We start from the raw sequence: 16,664 nt of genomic DNA on the forward strand, positions 1-16,664 counted from the left end.
CCAGATTCTCTCGTGTCTGTCAAATGTGCTCAGAGTGAACCTGCTCTCATCTGTGAAAAGCACAGGGTGCCAGTGGTGGTACTCTTTAGCAAATGGCACTCGGGCACTAGGGTGAGGAGTAGTGAGCACAGGGCCGACTAGAGGATATTAGGCCCTGAAGTCTGTTTGATTAGAACCTTCTATGGCCCTGTCCAGCTCTCCTAGAGTAACTGTCCGTCTCCAGGAATCTCCTCTAGCTAGACCTGGGGCTTAGAGTACGCTTGGGGAGTGTGATTGTGTGTATAGTGTCTCTTTGTGTCTGTCTCCACGTTGGGTGAGTGTTGAGTAATTGCATATGCTCTCGCATGAGGGTGGGAATGGATGCCTGTAAGTCTGTGTCTATATGTCAGGTTGGGTATCAGATGCCACCTCTCTAGGGACATCTCAGGCCCTCCAAGGTATGGAGGTCTATCTCCCCCACCACTTCCCCTGCCATTGGCAGACGCCCTCAGACATCGGTGCGTTGGTGGTTCTTTGTGTCTGGGGATGGGCACCCAGGTACACACCGGCTCACTCCTTGGTGGCTGCTTGTCGGGGCCTGGAGCCTGGGGCTCGCTCGGGCCACTTCGGGGGTGGGGTTCCCTCAGCCTCTCAGCCTGGGGCTCGGTCACTCTGGCACAGCTGGCTGCTGGCGGAGCTCACGGGCACGTCACTGCAACCCCCCCTGGCTTCTGCTCCGCGGCTGCTGAGTGACCCCTCATCTGGGACTCTCCTCAGCTCTTTCTGGGACAGTGGTGCGGCTGCCCCTCTGTTGGTCTTCCTTGGTCTCTTGTGTTCTGAGGGCCTCTGGATGTCTGGAGTTTTGATCTCCTGCTTCATGCCCTGGAGGACGGGGCTGTGGCCCCCCCACACCCTCTAGCAGATCATTACATGAAGGTACCTTTTAAAAAAACAAGCGTGTCCATGCTCACAGGTGTACACATGGGTGCTCACACACACAAACTACACCCTTTTTGGCTCCTACCTCAAAGCACACTGTGCGCTGTCAATATTACGTGCTGCACAATAATGTTTAATATTTAGTATTTACTGTTATATTCCCATATATCATCGTGATGTTGTTTATTATGTTGCTCTTTTTTTTCTTCTGCTTGTTTTCTCTTTTTTCTTTTTTAACAGGTGATCCAGATGATTGATATTTGTATTTTTTGTCTGCTTATTTTGTTGGTTTTTGTTTTTTGCCCTTTATGCCCGTCCCTCTTCCCTGCAGTTTTTCTTTCCCTCCTTCTTTCTCCCCTTTCTTTTCCCCAGTCAAATCTGTCCCATATTTAGCAAGTGAAAATAAAACAAAATAAACAATAAAAGGTATATCAAATAGACCATTACGGTAAGGCTGGGATGGTCTATTTGGTAAAGTAAATCCGTTGGGCATCTTTCTTCGCCTTTAGACAATAATTCTGAAAGCAAAAGAGCCAAACGGGACAGGCAAAAACAAAAAAAACAAAAGAAAAAGTAATCTCCTCTACTTTCTTGAAACTGTGCTGGGAGCTGGGAGACACTGCAAACTTTCAGGCAATGGCACGTATTGATGTTCCATCCTGGAGGAGCTGGACTACCTGTGCAACCTCTGTAGGGTCCAGGTATCGCTTCATGGTGCCAGTAGTAACAGTGACACTAGCCAAAACTAGTGAAAAAACTAGGAAAGATGAAATGGGGGACATGCCAGTGGTCAGAGAGTACACTGTTTTAAAAAGTGTACCTTTGATCTTTTTTGCAAGCAGTGTATTTGGGAACCATACCCCAAAAAACAAAAAATAAAAAACAACAAAAAAAAAACGAGATTAATACTGATAAAGGTTATTTACTCTCTCTGAAAATTCCCAGATAAGACCTGAATGATATGATTTTAAAATGTGTTCAGCGGGTTGATTACTGGCTGCAGCCAAATACCTGTCATAGTAAATATGCAGTCTTTCTAACAGAGAGCAGAATCGCCTCTTCTTGTCATTATACCCTCGGACACAGGTCTCCTGACTCTAGGAGGAACTTTATCAAATTGGTTTTCTATCTTAAAATGTAGTAAAACTAACTGAGATGAATGAACAGAAACCAGCTCATTGCATGCTGCTTGTGAAGAAGCTGAGAATGACACTACATTCTCTCTCTTAGGTGGCAGTGCATTCATTTGTGGAGAAACTCTTCAGGTCCATCTGGGGCCTGACACTCAGCAGATCTCCGTTCGCTGTCAAGTACTTCTTTGACTTCTTGGACACTCAGGCGGAAAACATGAAGATCACTGACCCAGATGTCCTGCACATCTGGAAGACCAACAGGTACACGAAATATAAACATCAAAGAGCACTGGCCATAAGCAAATGTCTTAAGATGTTTCATGTTCTCATGTCCTTATCACCAGTTTGCCGCTGCGCTTCTGGATCAACATTCTGAAAAACCCTCAGTTTGTTTTTGACATGGAGAAGACGCCACATATGGACGGCTGCCTGTCCGTCATTGCTCAGGCCTTCATGGACTCCTTTTCTCTGAGTGAGATGCAGCTGGGGAAGGTAAGTACAGCACCGATCTTATCCCTAATTACTATTGCTAAACAAAAGGGTGGGTTTCATTTCGTTATGGAGAAAGCAGTCACACATCTGCAGTTTATTATTTGAGTTTTGCATCTTGCCACATATAATGCTTGATTTTTGCTCCATTTCAGTACGCGCCTACCAACAAGCTCCTCTATGCCAAAGACATTCCCAAGTTTAAACAGGAAGTGAAGATGTACTACAAACAGATAAGAGACCAGTCACCAGTCACGCCCGCAGAATTCAAGGATTTCCTGCACGAAGAGTCAAAGGTGAATCCATTTAGCGCTGATGCAGGAAAATCAAGGGTTTTGGAAATCCCAGCAGTGAACTAAAAGCTGTTTTCTTTTCAGAAACACGAAAATGAATTCAATGAAGCAGCAGCGCTCAAAGAACTCTACAAATTCATAGAGCGATACTTCACAGAGGTCAGTTCTTTTCTTTTCCATCTCTAAAACAGCTTCAACTGCCAGTTTTATGAGGTGAACAGATTAAGAGTAACACATTTCAGTTTGGCCTTGGTTGAGAAGTCTATGTCCTTCAAAAAGAAAACAACAGACATGAACCACACTTAATTTCGAGGAAACACAACCCAGATGAGTGCTCTGTGGATACAAATCACTAGACCGGAGTCAACAAATCAGTGGTACATACAGACAGATGAGAAAACCCAAACTCTTCTCACATTTATAAAGAATAGAAGGAGGAGAGGAGATTATGATATTCATTGGTCAGAAAAATGAAGGGAACACTCGGTTATCACTATATAACCCAGTTAAACTCCAGCGATATAAACAACTGTATATCTATTTTACCAGCTTTCGTGTAAATGAAAGTGAGGTGTACTTGTGATGCAACCCGACCGCTAAAAAGGAAGAGTTTTCTAGGTGGTGGCCTCTGACCGTTTCTCTCTTCTTATCCCTCCTGACTGATTTTTCTCTAGTTCTGCTTTTTGCTTGTGTCACTATTGGTAGCTTCACAGCGTAGGTTTGCCATTTGCCCCATCAGTCAGAGGGGAACCAGTGGCCGTTCTGGTGTTCTCTGGCAAATGTCAATCAAACTGCACAGAGCTAGATGGGAGCACAGTTTCCACTAAGGCTAGGGTCACACTACAGAAAACAGTGGTTACAACAAAAATTGGTCACGGCTTAAATTAAAAAATAAAAAAAATAAAAAAGGGGGGGATAAATGGCAATATGTTATCAAAATACTCTGATCACTGCAAAATGTTAGAAATAACTGAACCGGTCCTCCATAACTCACATCTTATTTGCTTTCCCTTGGACTAAGATGTTGACATTGGTGACTTCACTTGTGAAACCTTGTGACACACAAGGCTGCACCTGCAGAGGAAATGTGTTCAGGCCTGACTTTATCGGGTTATTTCCTGTTCTTGGGTGCAGAGCAGCACTTTTTAAAAACAGATTTCGTTTACTGTTAAAGCTTCAGGCCATTTTAAGAGACCTCAAAGCCTTCTTGAAAAAACATTCCAGAGGCACGGGACTAACAAGCTAAATTGTTCCTAATTTTGTGCCCTGAAATATTTTACAGTTAAAGGCTTATTAAGACAAGTTTTTTGTACACCAGCTTTTTATACTGAGGTTTAAATGACACTTTAAACACTGCATTTTCTAAGGTGTCTTTGTCCCCTTTCGTCTGGCTTTTTTACAGATCAAGCAGAAACTGGACGAGAACGGAGTCCCTGCTGAGCTGAAGGAGCAGCTACAACATGTAAAGCAATCATTTGATGGACTGAAAAGCTGCTCCTGGAGTTGAACCATCTGTCTTTTCTCTAATAGGAATAAGCTGTGAATATCAAGCAAGGGAGTGAACCTCACAGAGGATGTTTCGTTTACCGAAAGCTTTTTGTATCTGATGGACTTTCACTTTCTTCACCAGCGGAGTAATTGTTGTTAAAACTCATGAACCCAAATGCACAATGATTCCAGCCAAAGACATGTCAGGCACAAGGTTAATGTACAAATATTTTAATACAGTTCAAGTCTGTATCATCATTGTGCAACGTAGTCCGTAGTGTCATCTGTATGACTCCTCTGTATTTTTTCCCCCAACACAATGGCTTTATAACAAATGTAAACAAGTTTCTTATTACAAAATCCAGCCCTGAGGATATCATGTGAAAAAGTGCCAAGGTATCACATTTTAGACATATAAAATGTGGAATTCTTCCAATAAATGTTTTATTTTTATACAAACACAGTCCGCTTGATTTGAAAGCAGGATGTCATCTCAAACTGTGCTCGTACTTGAAGCCCCATGGGAAGTAGAAACAGTGTCAGAGTTCAGGCTGGGGTGTGGTGCTCCGATCTCTTTGTACCAGAGAGCCCAGTTCCTCCAACTGCTGCTGCTGGGCACTTTCCAGATTCTCCAGCCTCTGACGCAACAGAGAGAATTGAGAACCATGATCTTCCTGAGAGGAGAAAAGGATGCGGGGAGGCAAAGAAAGAGATGCAAGGAGAAGTTATAACATTATAGAGACTGCTAAATGAACTCTGCAACATAGAGTCAACTGAACACAGCTGAAGCGCCAACAATTCCGATCCTGTGTGATCGCAGAGTGCAAGCAGCAGTGTGTTTCAGGAGAACAAGCACTAGACTCTTCATTAGGTGCTCTGTCTGCAGTTTTAAAGTGAATCCTAAAATCCACCATGAGCCAGAAAAGCATAAAGTCGAGTTAATATGAGCGTTCTCATCACAATGTGTTAGTAGCCTGCCAGTGCACTCTCTATGGCCTGTCAGTGTAAATTGACATAGTGCTTTACTACTCTGACCACTCATTGCACTTTTCATCCAATCACATATATGTTCATCAACCCTTATATACCTATAGTGGACACGGACAACCTAACGAGCCACAGCTGCCTCAGAAAGAGCGGATAAACAGGCCATTATAATAATCCGCAGTACTGGGCAACAGTCTGAAGCCACAGCAACAGTTCCACAGGCTTTCTGAAGCTCTTTCAAACTTTCAAAGAAATGTTGGTTGAGCCGTTTAATACTGAGCTTTGAATCATTCAAGCAAAAAAAGGAATCTAACCAAAGAGATGAAGTGTACAAGACACTCACTGGGTTGTTACCAAACTGTCCCTCAGACCCGAGGAAGACGAAGGGGGCCTGTGAAGAGGTCAGGAACGCAGGGCCTGCACTGAAGGGGCCCTGACCGCCAAGCAGGAGGCGCCGAAACTCATTGTGACGCCTCTGCAGCTCCTTCAGCCGTTTGTTCACTTGAGCTTGCTCCTGTGAGAACAATAAACGCCTGCACACGAGAGAAAAGAGCATACTGACATCGAGCCCCCGTAAAGTCAGTGTGGCTTCATCATTCAAGGCCAAAAAGTAAAAAAATCCATATTGTGAGCCATTTCCTAATGAAACAGTAGAGTGCGGTGTCTCAAAAGTTGATTTGAACACATCATCTTGTACTAATAAGAAATCTGAAATGATTCTGTGTTCTCCAAATTGGCAAACACTGAGCCATCCGACTTCAAACTCGGCAGATGCATTGCTGGCGAACTGAGCAAATGCGGTTTTGGCTAAAAGCTAAGTTGTCAAGTGACTCCTCTGGTGTTATACACTGGCTTTTTGTGTTTGTAGTTTTATTGAAAACTGCTCCTCCAATCTAATAGGGCCACTGTTACAGAAATCATCTTGTCAAAAATAAAAACAAAGCAACCCGAGTTACACTCTCCAGGCTGCACAGTTTTTAAAAAAGGCGATCACAATTACTTTTTAACTGCAGCAGCTTCCAGTTCCAGCTCCTCAATCTTGGCCTCCAGCAACTGGATTTTATCCTGCAGTCTCTTCTCTTTGTTCTCTGTCAGCGTTTTTCTCTAAACACACAAAGACACACAGACACAGACAGACACAGATAGATTAGCTGCTTTCTCTGTTAAAACTCCTAACAATGTTAAAGTGCAAACAAACATTAAAAGGTCCTCAAGTCTTCTTGTGAACATGTGTGTTAAAAATGTTTATTTATGACTGAAAAACAGCACAAAGAAATGTCTGAAAAAAAAACAAAAAAAACGTTAAAAGCATATGGACCTATGCACATGCAACCCCTGGAAATCACCAGGGGTTGCATGTGCATTAATGACAGATTTTTGTGTTTTTCCTTTTGTTTTAAAGAACACAGATACAAAAAAATGGAATAATGATTTTTTTTCTTTCCTAACTTCAGGCATATTTTTTCTATTGGATTAATAGAAAATAGATGCCTGCATCAACAGAAGCTTTACAACTGTTCATGCATCAATACAACTTGTGCAGCAAACCTACTTCCTATCTGTTAAATGACAAAAACCCTCAGCAGTACATTTACTGCTGAGGTAATGACGCCCACATGGTTACTTATATAGCACATGAGTGGGGAAATGTGGTTTACAAGTTTCATCTGAATAACACTGGGGGGAAAAAAAGTTTCATCGGCCTCACCTCCTTGGCTAACACAGATTCACTGCTTTCGTCCAGTCATCCATGAATTACATCACGTAATTCAGCTTTTTTTCTTTTTTAATCAGTTCTGTCACAAACATCAATTCCCTTTTTTTCACATTTGTTTTTCACTTCTTTTGTTGCATATTTTCTGTTTCCAAAAGGCACACTTCTTTCACTTTTCTGTTCTGATGCTTTGACATCTACCAGTTAACTAAAAGTTTTCCTTCCTTATAGTTTTGCTGACACATGCTCGAAATTTCAGACACAGCAGACTGAACAGCCAACCGATTACTTTCTTGCAGGAACTATATGAGCATTTTTCATGTTACGACAGACAGTTTTCTAGCTCGGCCCGTGCTTCCTTTAACACAGCCAGGTGCAGAAGCCTGTTAAAAACTGCAAACTCTGTTAGCTGTAGACTGTGTTGCTTATTCAGTTTTAGTACTGAAAATTAGAGGACAATTACATCAATTTGTGCTTCACTTGATAGGGGGGAAAAAATGGAGCATAAATTAATTTTTTTTTTTTACTTTTTGAATAATTTATAAAGCCAGAATTTTCAGCTGATAAACAAAAGAAATGTGTCATATCTGTGATGTGTTGTCAGTCTCAAGATTAGGAAAAAGCTTGAATGATTATAATCCACATGTGGTGATTTTACTGTTTTTGCCAGGGTGTGCCGTAAAAGGCAGGGAATGAAGAAGCGGTACCTTCTTTTGAGCCACCGCTGCCCTCTGCAGTTTGTCTTTGACCTGAGAATATTTCTGCTGCAGCTCAGCCTCTCGCTCCTGCAGCTTGTGCTTCTCCTCCAACCACTCAATACGACGCTCCTCCACCAACCTGCGGAAGGAACAGACAGAAAGAGGATGTGAAAGGAGCAAAAAGCCACTAAATTCATGTTAAAATGTTTTGAGTGGTCACTCAGACTTGAAAAGTGCCATATGAGAGTGAGTACATGTTAAACAAGGGTTGTCAAACATAAGGTCTGGGAGCCACACTAAGCCCGCCAAAGACTCCCATTAGTCGTCTTAGTTCTTTCTTACAATTTGAGAGCAGATAGTCGCACTGTAAGACTTTTGTTTATCGTGTAGAAAAACTGAAATGTATTGTTGCATACATTATAACAAACTACCTCAGGGATCAAATGTGTAGTAAAGAATTCTTTACACTGACAGAACGGGGTGTTTCACTGGTCGGTCCTCTTCAAAGTGGGCTATATGTGGCCTACCATGTAAAATGAGCTTGACATCCCTGTGTTAGACTGGGCAACTGTGCGGGTGTACCTCTCTGCCTCGTGCTGGCTCCTCTCTGCCTGTGCCCGGGCTGTCCTCAGCTCCTCCCTCACTCTGTCCAGTGTTTCTCTCAGTCGTCGGTTCGTCTCCATCATGTCACTTTCAGAGTGAGACAGCGCCTCCATCTGCACACCAAGTTCCTGGTTTTGCTGTTGTGTCAAACAAACAGTAATTATTACTGCAGGCATAAAAACTACCACTGTTTGTATTGGGTTTTTTTGTTTGTTTAGTGTCCAAATAAGACTTTATGGTTGGTTGGTTGTGTCTTACTTGATGCAAATCAGCAATTTCTGCTTTCTGCCTCTCCAGCTCCTCAAGCTGTGAGCTCTGCTGCTGTACCTTAGTCCTATGAGATAAAATAAAAAAGGTATCAGACAAAAACAACATTTAAAAAAAGCAAGAAAAAAGTCTCCAGGTTCTACGCCTGACACATATTTTAGTAGCTGACCACAAAATAGGAATAGAAAGTGAAAGATGATAAAAAGAAAATCAAGATCAATCATAGAAAGTTCAACATGTCACAACCCCAGTTCTACTTTTATGCAAGTTTCAGATATCATACAGCTACTCCTCATGCCCCAGTTTTGCCCTCTTACTAATGTAACTGTGGTTGTCTTGCAGCACAAACCTGACCTCAGGTTTTGCAGCTCTCTGCGTGCTGTCTCTTCACCCTGCTGGGTGCTGCGGAGTCGCTCCTCCCACTCCTCCTTCTGGGCTTGATCTGAGGCATCATGCAGCGCCCTCTGCTGTTCTAGTGCTGCAAGACGGTTCTCCAACTCTAACCTAGCAACATCAAATTGAAGAAAAGGGGTGAGATAGACTCTGTGCACCTTAGCATATGCTACTTTCGTTGGGGAAACTCCTGTATAGCGCCTTGTTTCCAGTGTGATATTCGCTCCTTGTTTGGTTTTCCAAAACAAGTCAACCAAATGGATGAATCAAGCGGCGATTTACATTTCACAACATGTCTTGGGCATTTACTGAATATATCTGTAGATGATGTACATCGACTTGTCGATATTTTCCCCCCGCACCTCAGAGGAAAAGAGAGAAAAGATTAAAAGGTTATATTTCTCAGTATTTGTTTACTTGCAATTTTGAAGGTAAGTCACAACATAACCTTTGTTAACCAGCAATCATTCATTTATTTTTTTCTGTGGCTTTTTTTCACAGTTTGTTGACATGGTGTGTAGGTCTGTACTTGACTAGCTGATATATACACATAACGGGGGAAACCTTTGACTATTGTTCACCTGTAGTTTGAATGCTGAGCATTTGCTTGTTTAAATCATAAGAACTGTCACTACACAGAGATGTGCTTCTGTATGTGAACAATGTGTCTTCTGATTTTGTAATGCAGGCTCTGCTTGTGTTGAGTGATGTAAACAACCAATCAATCTACTCTCTTCAAACATCAAAATTGATCATTTGATTTTTTTTTATGACACAGCAATGGTGAGTGTTCCCACCTTCTGCTCTTTGTAACTTAACGTAATCTTTCCGTTTTCGTGTTTTGGACATGATTTTGGAGTCCATCTTCCCAGTAGCAATTGACCGCAAAATAAAGCTACCGGAAATGTACAACCCTACATCCGGCCTTAAAACAGGAAGTTAGCATTTTCTCGTGCACAGAGATCAACAAACAAGGAAGCTTCAATAACTGATGGTGTAACATTGTTAACAGGTGGTTTCAAACTGCAAGAATATATCCAAATCACACATCGGACATATGAAGGCGACTCTCACTTTTCCTCATGCAGGGCTGCCATCTTACGGAACTCTTCCTCTCGAGCAGACTGCACCCTTCTGACCATCTCCCTCTCCTTTTCCACCAAGACTTCCTTGTGTCGTTCAACCGCTGCATTTAGCACCTCCACGTCTGCCTGCAGACCTGAGACAGAGTTACTGGGTTTGAGGGTGATAAAGGCTTTCCAGTCTTAGAGAATGAGTAGATTTATTTTCCATCAGAGCTCTTCTTTATCTCAGGAAAAAGAAACTATCCATATGGTTTTCAGACATTTACAATACAAAGTCAGGTTAAAGTGGGGTATGAAGACAGTTTTCTTGCATATTTCTGGCATGCTCTTTTACGTGAGAGAGCTGGATGAATGTGAAAAGAGAAGAGACCCATACCATCAATCTGTCCCTGCAGGGTGTCTCTCTCTCTCTCCACCTCCCCTTTAGAACGTGAACACTCCAGTTTGACGCTGGCTATTTCCAGCTTATGCGAATGCCTCAGGCTTTCAATCTGATGCACAAAAAACATGTCAGATAGCCCTTTATTTCCCCCCCAAAAAAACTTCTTAACACAAATGTAAATAGCGAGATATTACAACTGGGCTCATCAGGCACTCTTTTTGGCTGCAGTGGTTATTATTATATTTACATGCTTCCAGCTACCGTTTTTGCTCGATGACAGCTCGTACTTTTCGAGTCTCCTTTTTCTCCCTGCAGCACGGACTACACTGCCCATGAGGCTACATTCTTTAGGGCTACGCCTGTAACACTCTGCCTATTGCCTTCAAATTAAATAATTTTTCAAATAATTTTTTAAAATATTTCTTCAGGTCATTATGTAAGTAGGGGTGACATGGGCCACGAGATTGAGACACAGACATTAGAGCCTCCTAATGCGTGTTTTGTTTGGGTTTCCACCGGCGTGAAATTACCAAAAATAGAGAGGGCATAGCCTTATATATAAAACAGGAAAAGACCACCATGTAATCCATTTTTTTTAAATAAAGTAACTGTATTCTGAATACCACCCCTTTAAACAGTAATAAAGTAATTGTAACGGGATACAGTTACTCATATTTTGTATTTTAAATACGTAACGGCGCTACATGTATTCTGTTGCTCCCCAACACTGTCCATTGTCAGAGTTCAGGGTCAGAGACCAAAGAACAGTGTACCTGAGAGGTGAGAGAGCTGACCTCTCTCTCAGCTTTGTGCAGTCTCCCGGTGAGCTGGCTGTTCTGCTCATGGCACTGGTGAAGCTCGCTCTCCATACGCTCCAGCTGCAGACGCAACGACTGGCGCTCCGCCTGTCACATCAACCAATCAGATCCATCAGTTATGATGAACACAAATACTCCCAAAAAAGGAAATCTGATCACTCTGCAGCTATGTTTATTATAATGACATGAAATGAGCCACCTCCAGTGACTTCAGTGCAGCCTGAGACTCTGTCAGCTGTCTGATCTGGATGCGCTGGACATTCTCAGCCTGCTGACCCGAATTTTCCTTCTGGGCTCTAAGCTCGGCCACCTCTGCCTCCAACCCCTTCAGCCGTAGGTGGAGCTGAGCTTTCTCTCTCAGAAGGGCCTCTACTCGTTTCCCATCACGCAGCGCATCTGAACCTTGATACTGAGCCACCAGCTCCTCTCTGTCCTTCTCCAGACGGGAGACCTGATAGTACAATAATACAAGTTTAAGAACTTATTTATTTAGACGTGGGTGAGTCACAACAAATTAAAATCATGCCACCGCTCACTGCACACAAACCAGCCCACCTCCGCCTCATAGCGGATCTTCCTTTCCTCCAGCACACGAGCGTGTTCCTCTCTCTGATGGTCAAACTGGGACTTGAGAAATGTGTACTCATACCGCAGCTTGTTGTACTCAGACCTGTACTTCTCCGTCTCCTAGAAGAAAGAACATGGAAATTAGCTGCTCTTTCCTTTACTAGGGCTTTAAAGGACCTTTAAAACTCTTGTTGCTATGGACTTTATATGCACAGATTCAGTAGAAGTGTTAAATAGCCCAGCAATTTCATTTTTCACTATAACCCATTTATGGCCATTTAGTCACGTGCATTATCATCAACAAACTAAGAAAAATGATGTAAAAACAGTTCACATGAAATAGCATCTTGTTCCAGTACTTCCAATTATACTGATTCCCCCCCGAATGCAAAATCTCCCAAGTGAAGAAATACATTAGCATTCAGGGTTGTGGGTGGACATTGTGAAATAAAACAAAAATGTGATAATGTCATCATCAGGACTTAGGAAAAGAAAATCCCAATGCATTTACACCGGGCCGCTTAAAGCAACACTGGATGCTGTTGTTAAACTACAACATCCTGAATATGGACTACAAGCAGAGACATACTGCCTTGTGCAGTTTTAATGTCTTGCTTCATGCATGCTGTATATAAAGCCAACCCCAGTGTATGATTATGACTTTATTGCAGATGCTGGACTGGAAATGAAATGGCTGTTACTTTCAGTTTAGCTTGGATCATTTATTCATTTTTTACTAACGTGACGCTTTTGAGTGCCTTAACAGATATATTAATTATAATAATGGCAGCTGAGACCTTTGAATGACATTTTTCAAGCTATAAAATAAATATATTTTTATGCCTTTCTTGTTTTCTCTTCTGAACATCTGGGGATTTTGCAAAGTTGTTTCTCTTTCATTTGCAAAAACTAATCAGAGTGCCTGACCTCCTCCAGCTTGTTGAATCGGTCTCTGACTGGAGCCTCCATCTCCTGCTGCACCTGAGCTCTGAGCAACTCCAGCCGCTGAGGGGTCATCACCTTTTAAACACATAAGCACACACACATTTTCATCCAGAAAGATTACGATGAGAAATAAATGTCACTTTATTTGGGTGTCTTTAATATTTAGGAATGTGCAAATCTTACAGGGAACAAAAGCAAGAACGTTAATCTTCACTATCTAAGACTTCCCCTGATCTTGGGGGTGGTGTACCTGCAGACGAAGCTCTTCCAGCTCCCTGGCTTTGTCCAGCAGCTCTCCACGCAGCTCGGCCAACAGCAGTTGCAGTTTCTCCTGCTCAGACTGTTTGTCACTCAGCAGGCGCTTCAGCTCAGCCTGTGCCCGTGTGTACTCATCCTGCAGGCTGCACAACGGACAAAGAAGAGAATAACCAAAATTTGCCCCTGACACATTTATTACAATCTTCTGTCCTCTCTAAAGTTTCCCCATTTTTAGCAGTGTTGGTAAGAAGATAGCATTTTTGTTTCCAAGTGATCCCTACACAGACATATAGTGTCATTAAGTATCAAATAAAATTTGTTTTCACCTGGTATGTTCCGCCTTTAATGTCTGGTAATTTTTCCTGTGGTTCTCACTCTTCATTCTCTCGTCGATCAGCATCTTCTGCAGCTCCATCTCTGCTCCCCCCAATCCAGTTGACAACCCCAGCATGGCTGCGGGCTTCCCCATCCCCGGTTCCAAGTTTGGCAGATGAGGAGCCGACTGACCAAGGGTGGAGGAGGTCATCTCACCTCTACAGGAAAGATCCCAAAACAAGAAGAGACAAAAATTAAATAAATAAATACATTTTTAAAAAGGTTGGGTAAACCAAGCAAAGGAACAGAGGTTTTCAAAAAATCTCTTCCTTTGTAATGGTAATAAAACTGCCTGCAGTGTAGTAAAGCCAGAGATGACTTGGTGGCTTTGTTGTCAGTTAGTAACCATGGTGGCTTTAAGAAGAACCTCCCCAGCTACTTATTAAAATCACAGCCTCTTAGCATTGAAAGCTCTGTATCTGTCTCAAGTGATTAGCTGGCTGCTGGCTCTGCTGCGGATACCAGGGGCCGTGATTGCCACTGCTACATCACTTCAGCCTCAAGCACCCCGACTAATCCTAAAATAATTTCAGACTATTGCCAGTTGGTCAGAAATTAAAGAAATGAAAATAGCAGAACCATGAACTCTGGTAGTTGGTGAAAGGTCTTCGAAATTAGCTCTGTACAAAACAGCTACAGCTAATATTACAAATTCTATTATTGAATTATATTTCAAAACATGTTCCCCTGACATTGTCCACCGTTTATTTTAAATATCGCGCCGCAAAACATGCTAACTAGCCGCCTAGCCGCTCCAGTGGGTCCGTTATCGGACACTTACTACTTCCGCCGTTTTCTTTTTATCTTCTGTGGAAAATACTGTGCTTCACTGCCCATGATTAACACTGGCATTCTAGCTACATTTCTAACGAAAACAGGCGTCACTGAAATCAATCTTACGCGGTTCTTTAAGCTGTTGTCTACAAGCTATCGTTGGTTGGCCATGTACCAATGGACAATGCTAGCTCTAACTTATTAACATGGGTAATAATAAGTAGACGTTCTTGCACATTTGTAGTTCTAGCGACGGAATAGAAACCCATAAAGTACCGTTACAGTATTTTCCCCAGATGTGAGAAGGTGGTTGCCGAACAGCACTTACCTCCCGAGTTTGAGACTTTTTTCTTACTTCCTTATTAGCTATTTGTTTTGCTAGCTGGCTAATCTGTAAACTACAAACTGTGGGGTCATGGGTAGTGTTTTCCAACGTATTTCTCGCGAGATTGAGTCCAACTTGCGCGACACTTCTTTCTAAAGGAATTATCATTAATCATGTTCCCTACCGTCTATTTACCGACATAAGCAAACATATTAAACATAGCATCGGAAATCTCTGCCTTTTAATGTATCCGTCTTTTATATACATTCTGAGGCACCAATATATATCTGTATTTTAATTTTATATTTAGAAACAAAGCTGGTGATAAAGGAGAAGCAGACGGGATACAACTCGTCAGCAGAAACCAGCAGCTTCAGGTTCATTATGAGTTCATTATGTTACTTCACAGTGATGGCTTGTTGCGTCCTTGTTTAAGCATTTGTCACAGTTTAGTGCAAAAGCTTTGAAACAAGCGTTCTTTTCCTGTCCAGCACGTCCAGCAGACAAAGGAACAGGACGAGAAACTAGCAAGAGATCAGAAGGAACACTCGCTTTTTGTTGTAAACAGTTATAAATAGTTGCAAATATATTAATAAACTTTCATTATTTAATTATTGAAAAACATCTACCTTTTGTGTGCTTTTTTTTCCTATATTGCCAAATGTATATAATGACAACTATTTATTTAGCTCTGTTTAGTTTTTTAAGTCTAGTTCCCAAATCGTTTAATAGTAAATTATTTTAATTTTCATTTGTATGTTTTATTGAGTGGTTTTATGTCTGTATTGGCAGTGAACATTTATTGTACTTTCTAAGTGGCTTCAAAATCCCTCGGTCAATCTGGGCGCGGTCAATCACTGCGACGCGCTGTTGTACTTATATTTTAAAAGATCAACTAAATAAACTTGTCTGATTTCACACGCACGTCTGCCGTTGCGAAAACTGTATATCTGACTCCAAAATCAGGGACAAAATGGCTGGAAAATGGATTTCAACCTTCCCCGGTTAAACTGGTACAGTGGGTGATACTTCAGTTCTTCCAACAAACAGCATTGCTCGGATCCTTCAGCGTCTTTGTCTAAATCTTTATCCCTGACCCTTTCAGAGAAAAACTCGAATTTCAAGGCGTCACGTCCTCATCGTTGTTCCTTATTTCCGCCCTTCTCCACGCCTCTCTCTGCGGACCTTTAAGTAAAGGACTGCTCCGCGGTTGTTGTGGGGTGGCAGTGGCATAGCACTTAGGTCGAAGGGCTATCAACCGGTATTCCGGGGTTCGAGACCACCTTTCTCCACTACCTTCCCCTTTATGCGACCGTAACCAAGTTGAGTCGTTTTTTTGTTTTTGTTTTTTCAAATTTAACACACGTTTGTTTTGTTTTGTTGTTGTTGTTGTTGTTTTATTAGTAATATTAACATACAAACAAAATGCACACATTCAGAGAATAACCATTCCTTACATATTAGCAACTTTCATGCATAGGAAAAAGATAATATAAAGATGGGGTCACATAATTTAACAGATTATTAACTCTCTAAATCAAAATCTTCCACAAAGGAAACAAAAAAAAGCAGCCTTTTCCTTTCTAACTAAGGTCAAAGATTCAACCAACAGGTTTAAGTCGTTTTTCCAGTAAGCCTATGTTGGTTTGGTCTTAAAAAAACGACATTTATGTATAAATTGCTTGTACAAGATTAATAACACATTAACAACATAATTAGCTTTCTTTTCTTTCAAAAACACTCCAAAACATTATCATATTTAAGGTAAATTGGGTCATTTGAATCCCACTGGAATAAAGCCAGGTATGAAAATCCAACCAAAATATTTGTATAAAATTGCACAAAAAGAATAGATGGTCCAAATCCTCCTCTTCTGTTTCACAAAATACACAATTACCAGTTTCTATTTTGAATCTATCACCAAGGAGTCTATTTGTCAGGTAAATTTTATTCAAAATTTTAAATTGGTCTTCTTTCCCTTTAGGAGGGATAGGGAAGGTGATATAATCAGTTCTTATTTTTTCAATTTCTTCCCTTTGGAAATCTTTTAATATGTAAATTTGGAGAATAAAGACTCCTTAATGAAGATCTTAGAAACTTATTCAGTTGAGTCGTTTTATTCTATATCAGTGTTGAGTGTGCAGGTGCTAAG

General features: G+C 41.6%; 2 protein-coding genes across 2 annotated transcripts in view; one reads left to right on the top strand and one right to left on the bottom strand.

Moving 5' to 3' along the window:
* plxnc1 (plexin C1) overlaps positions 1 to 4,711 on the top strand; it is a 36,243-nt gene extending 31,532 nt beyond the window's left edge. Inside the window, exons 27-31 of the mRNA XM_085375869.1 lie at positions 2,149 to 2,312; positions 2,396 to 2,543; positions 2,696 to 2,836; positions 2,918 to 2,992; positions 4,236 to 4,711. Of these exons, the coding sequence (XP_085231995.1) occupies positions 2,149 to 2,312; positions 2,396 to 2,543; positions 2,696 to 2,836; positions 2,918 to 2,992; positions 4,236 to 4,340 (633 nt within the window). The 3' untranslated portion in view covers positions 4,341 to 4,711. The remainder of the gene's footprint in view (positions 1 to 2,148; positions 2,313 to 2,395; positions 2,544 to 2,695; positions 2,837 to 2,917; positions 2,993 to 4,235) is intronic.
* Positions 4,712 to 4,793: 82 nt separating this feature from the next.
* Positions 4,794 to 14,578, bottom strand: cep83 (centrosomal protein 83). The gene is made up of 16 exons (XM_085375868.1): positions 14,516 to 14,578; positions 13,365 to 13,571; positions 13,031 to 13,181; positions 12,763 to 12,855; positions 11,824 to 11,955; positions 11,468 to 11,719; positions 11,224 to 11,355; positions 10,445 to 10,559; positions 10,058 to 10,202; positions 8,945 to 9,094; positions 8,582 to 8,657; positions 8,303 to 8,460; positions 7,730 to 7,859; positions 6,309 to 6,412; positions 5,652 to 5,841; positions 4,794 to 4,995 (listed from the first exon to the last, which is right to left on the bottom strand). Exons 2-16 carry the CDS (start codon positions 13,562 to 13,564, stop codon positions 4,861 to 4,863), a joined length of 2,163 nt encoding a protein of 720 aa, XP_085231994.1. The 5' UTR covers positions 13,565 to 13,571; positions 14,516 to 14,578; the 3' UTR covers positions 4,794 to 4,860.
* Positions 14,579 to 16,664: the final 2,086 nt, after the last annotated feature.

This window comes from Diplotaxodon limnothrissa, linkage group LG17, assembly GCF_057381915.1.
Source record: "Diplotaxodon limnothrissa isolate DT_005_m linkage group LG17, D_limnothrissa_male_GT1.1, whole genome shotgun sequence".
Taxonomy (NCBI): domain Eukaryota; kingdom Metazoa; phylum Chordata; class Actinopteri; order Cichliformes; family Cichlidae; genus Diplotaxodon; species Diplotaxodon limnothrissa.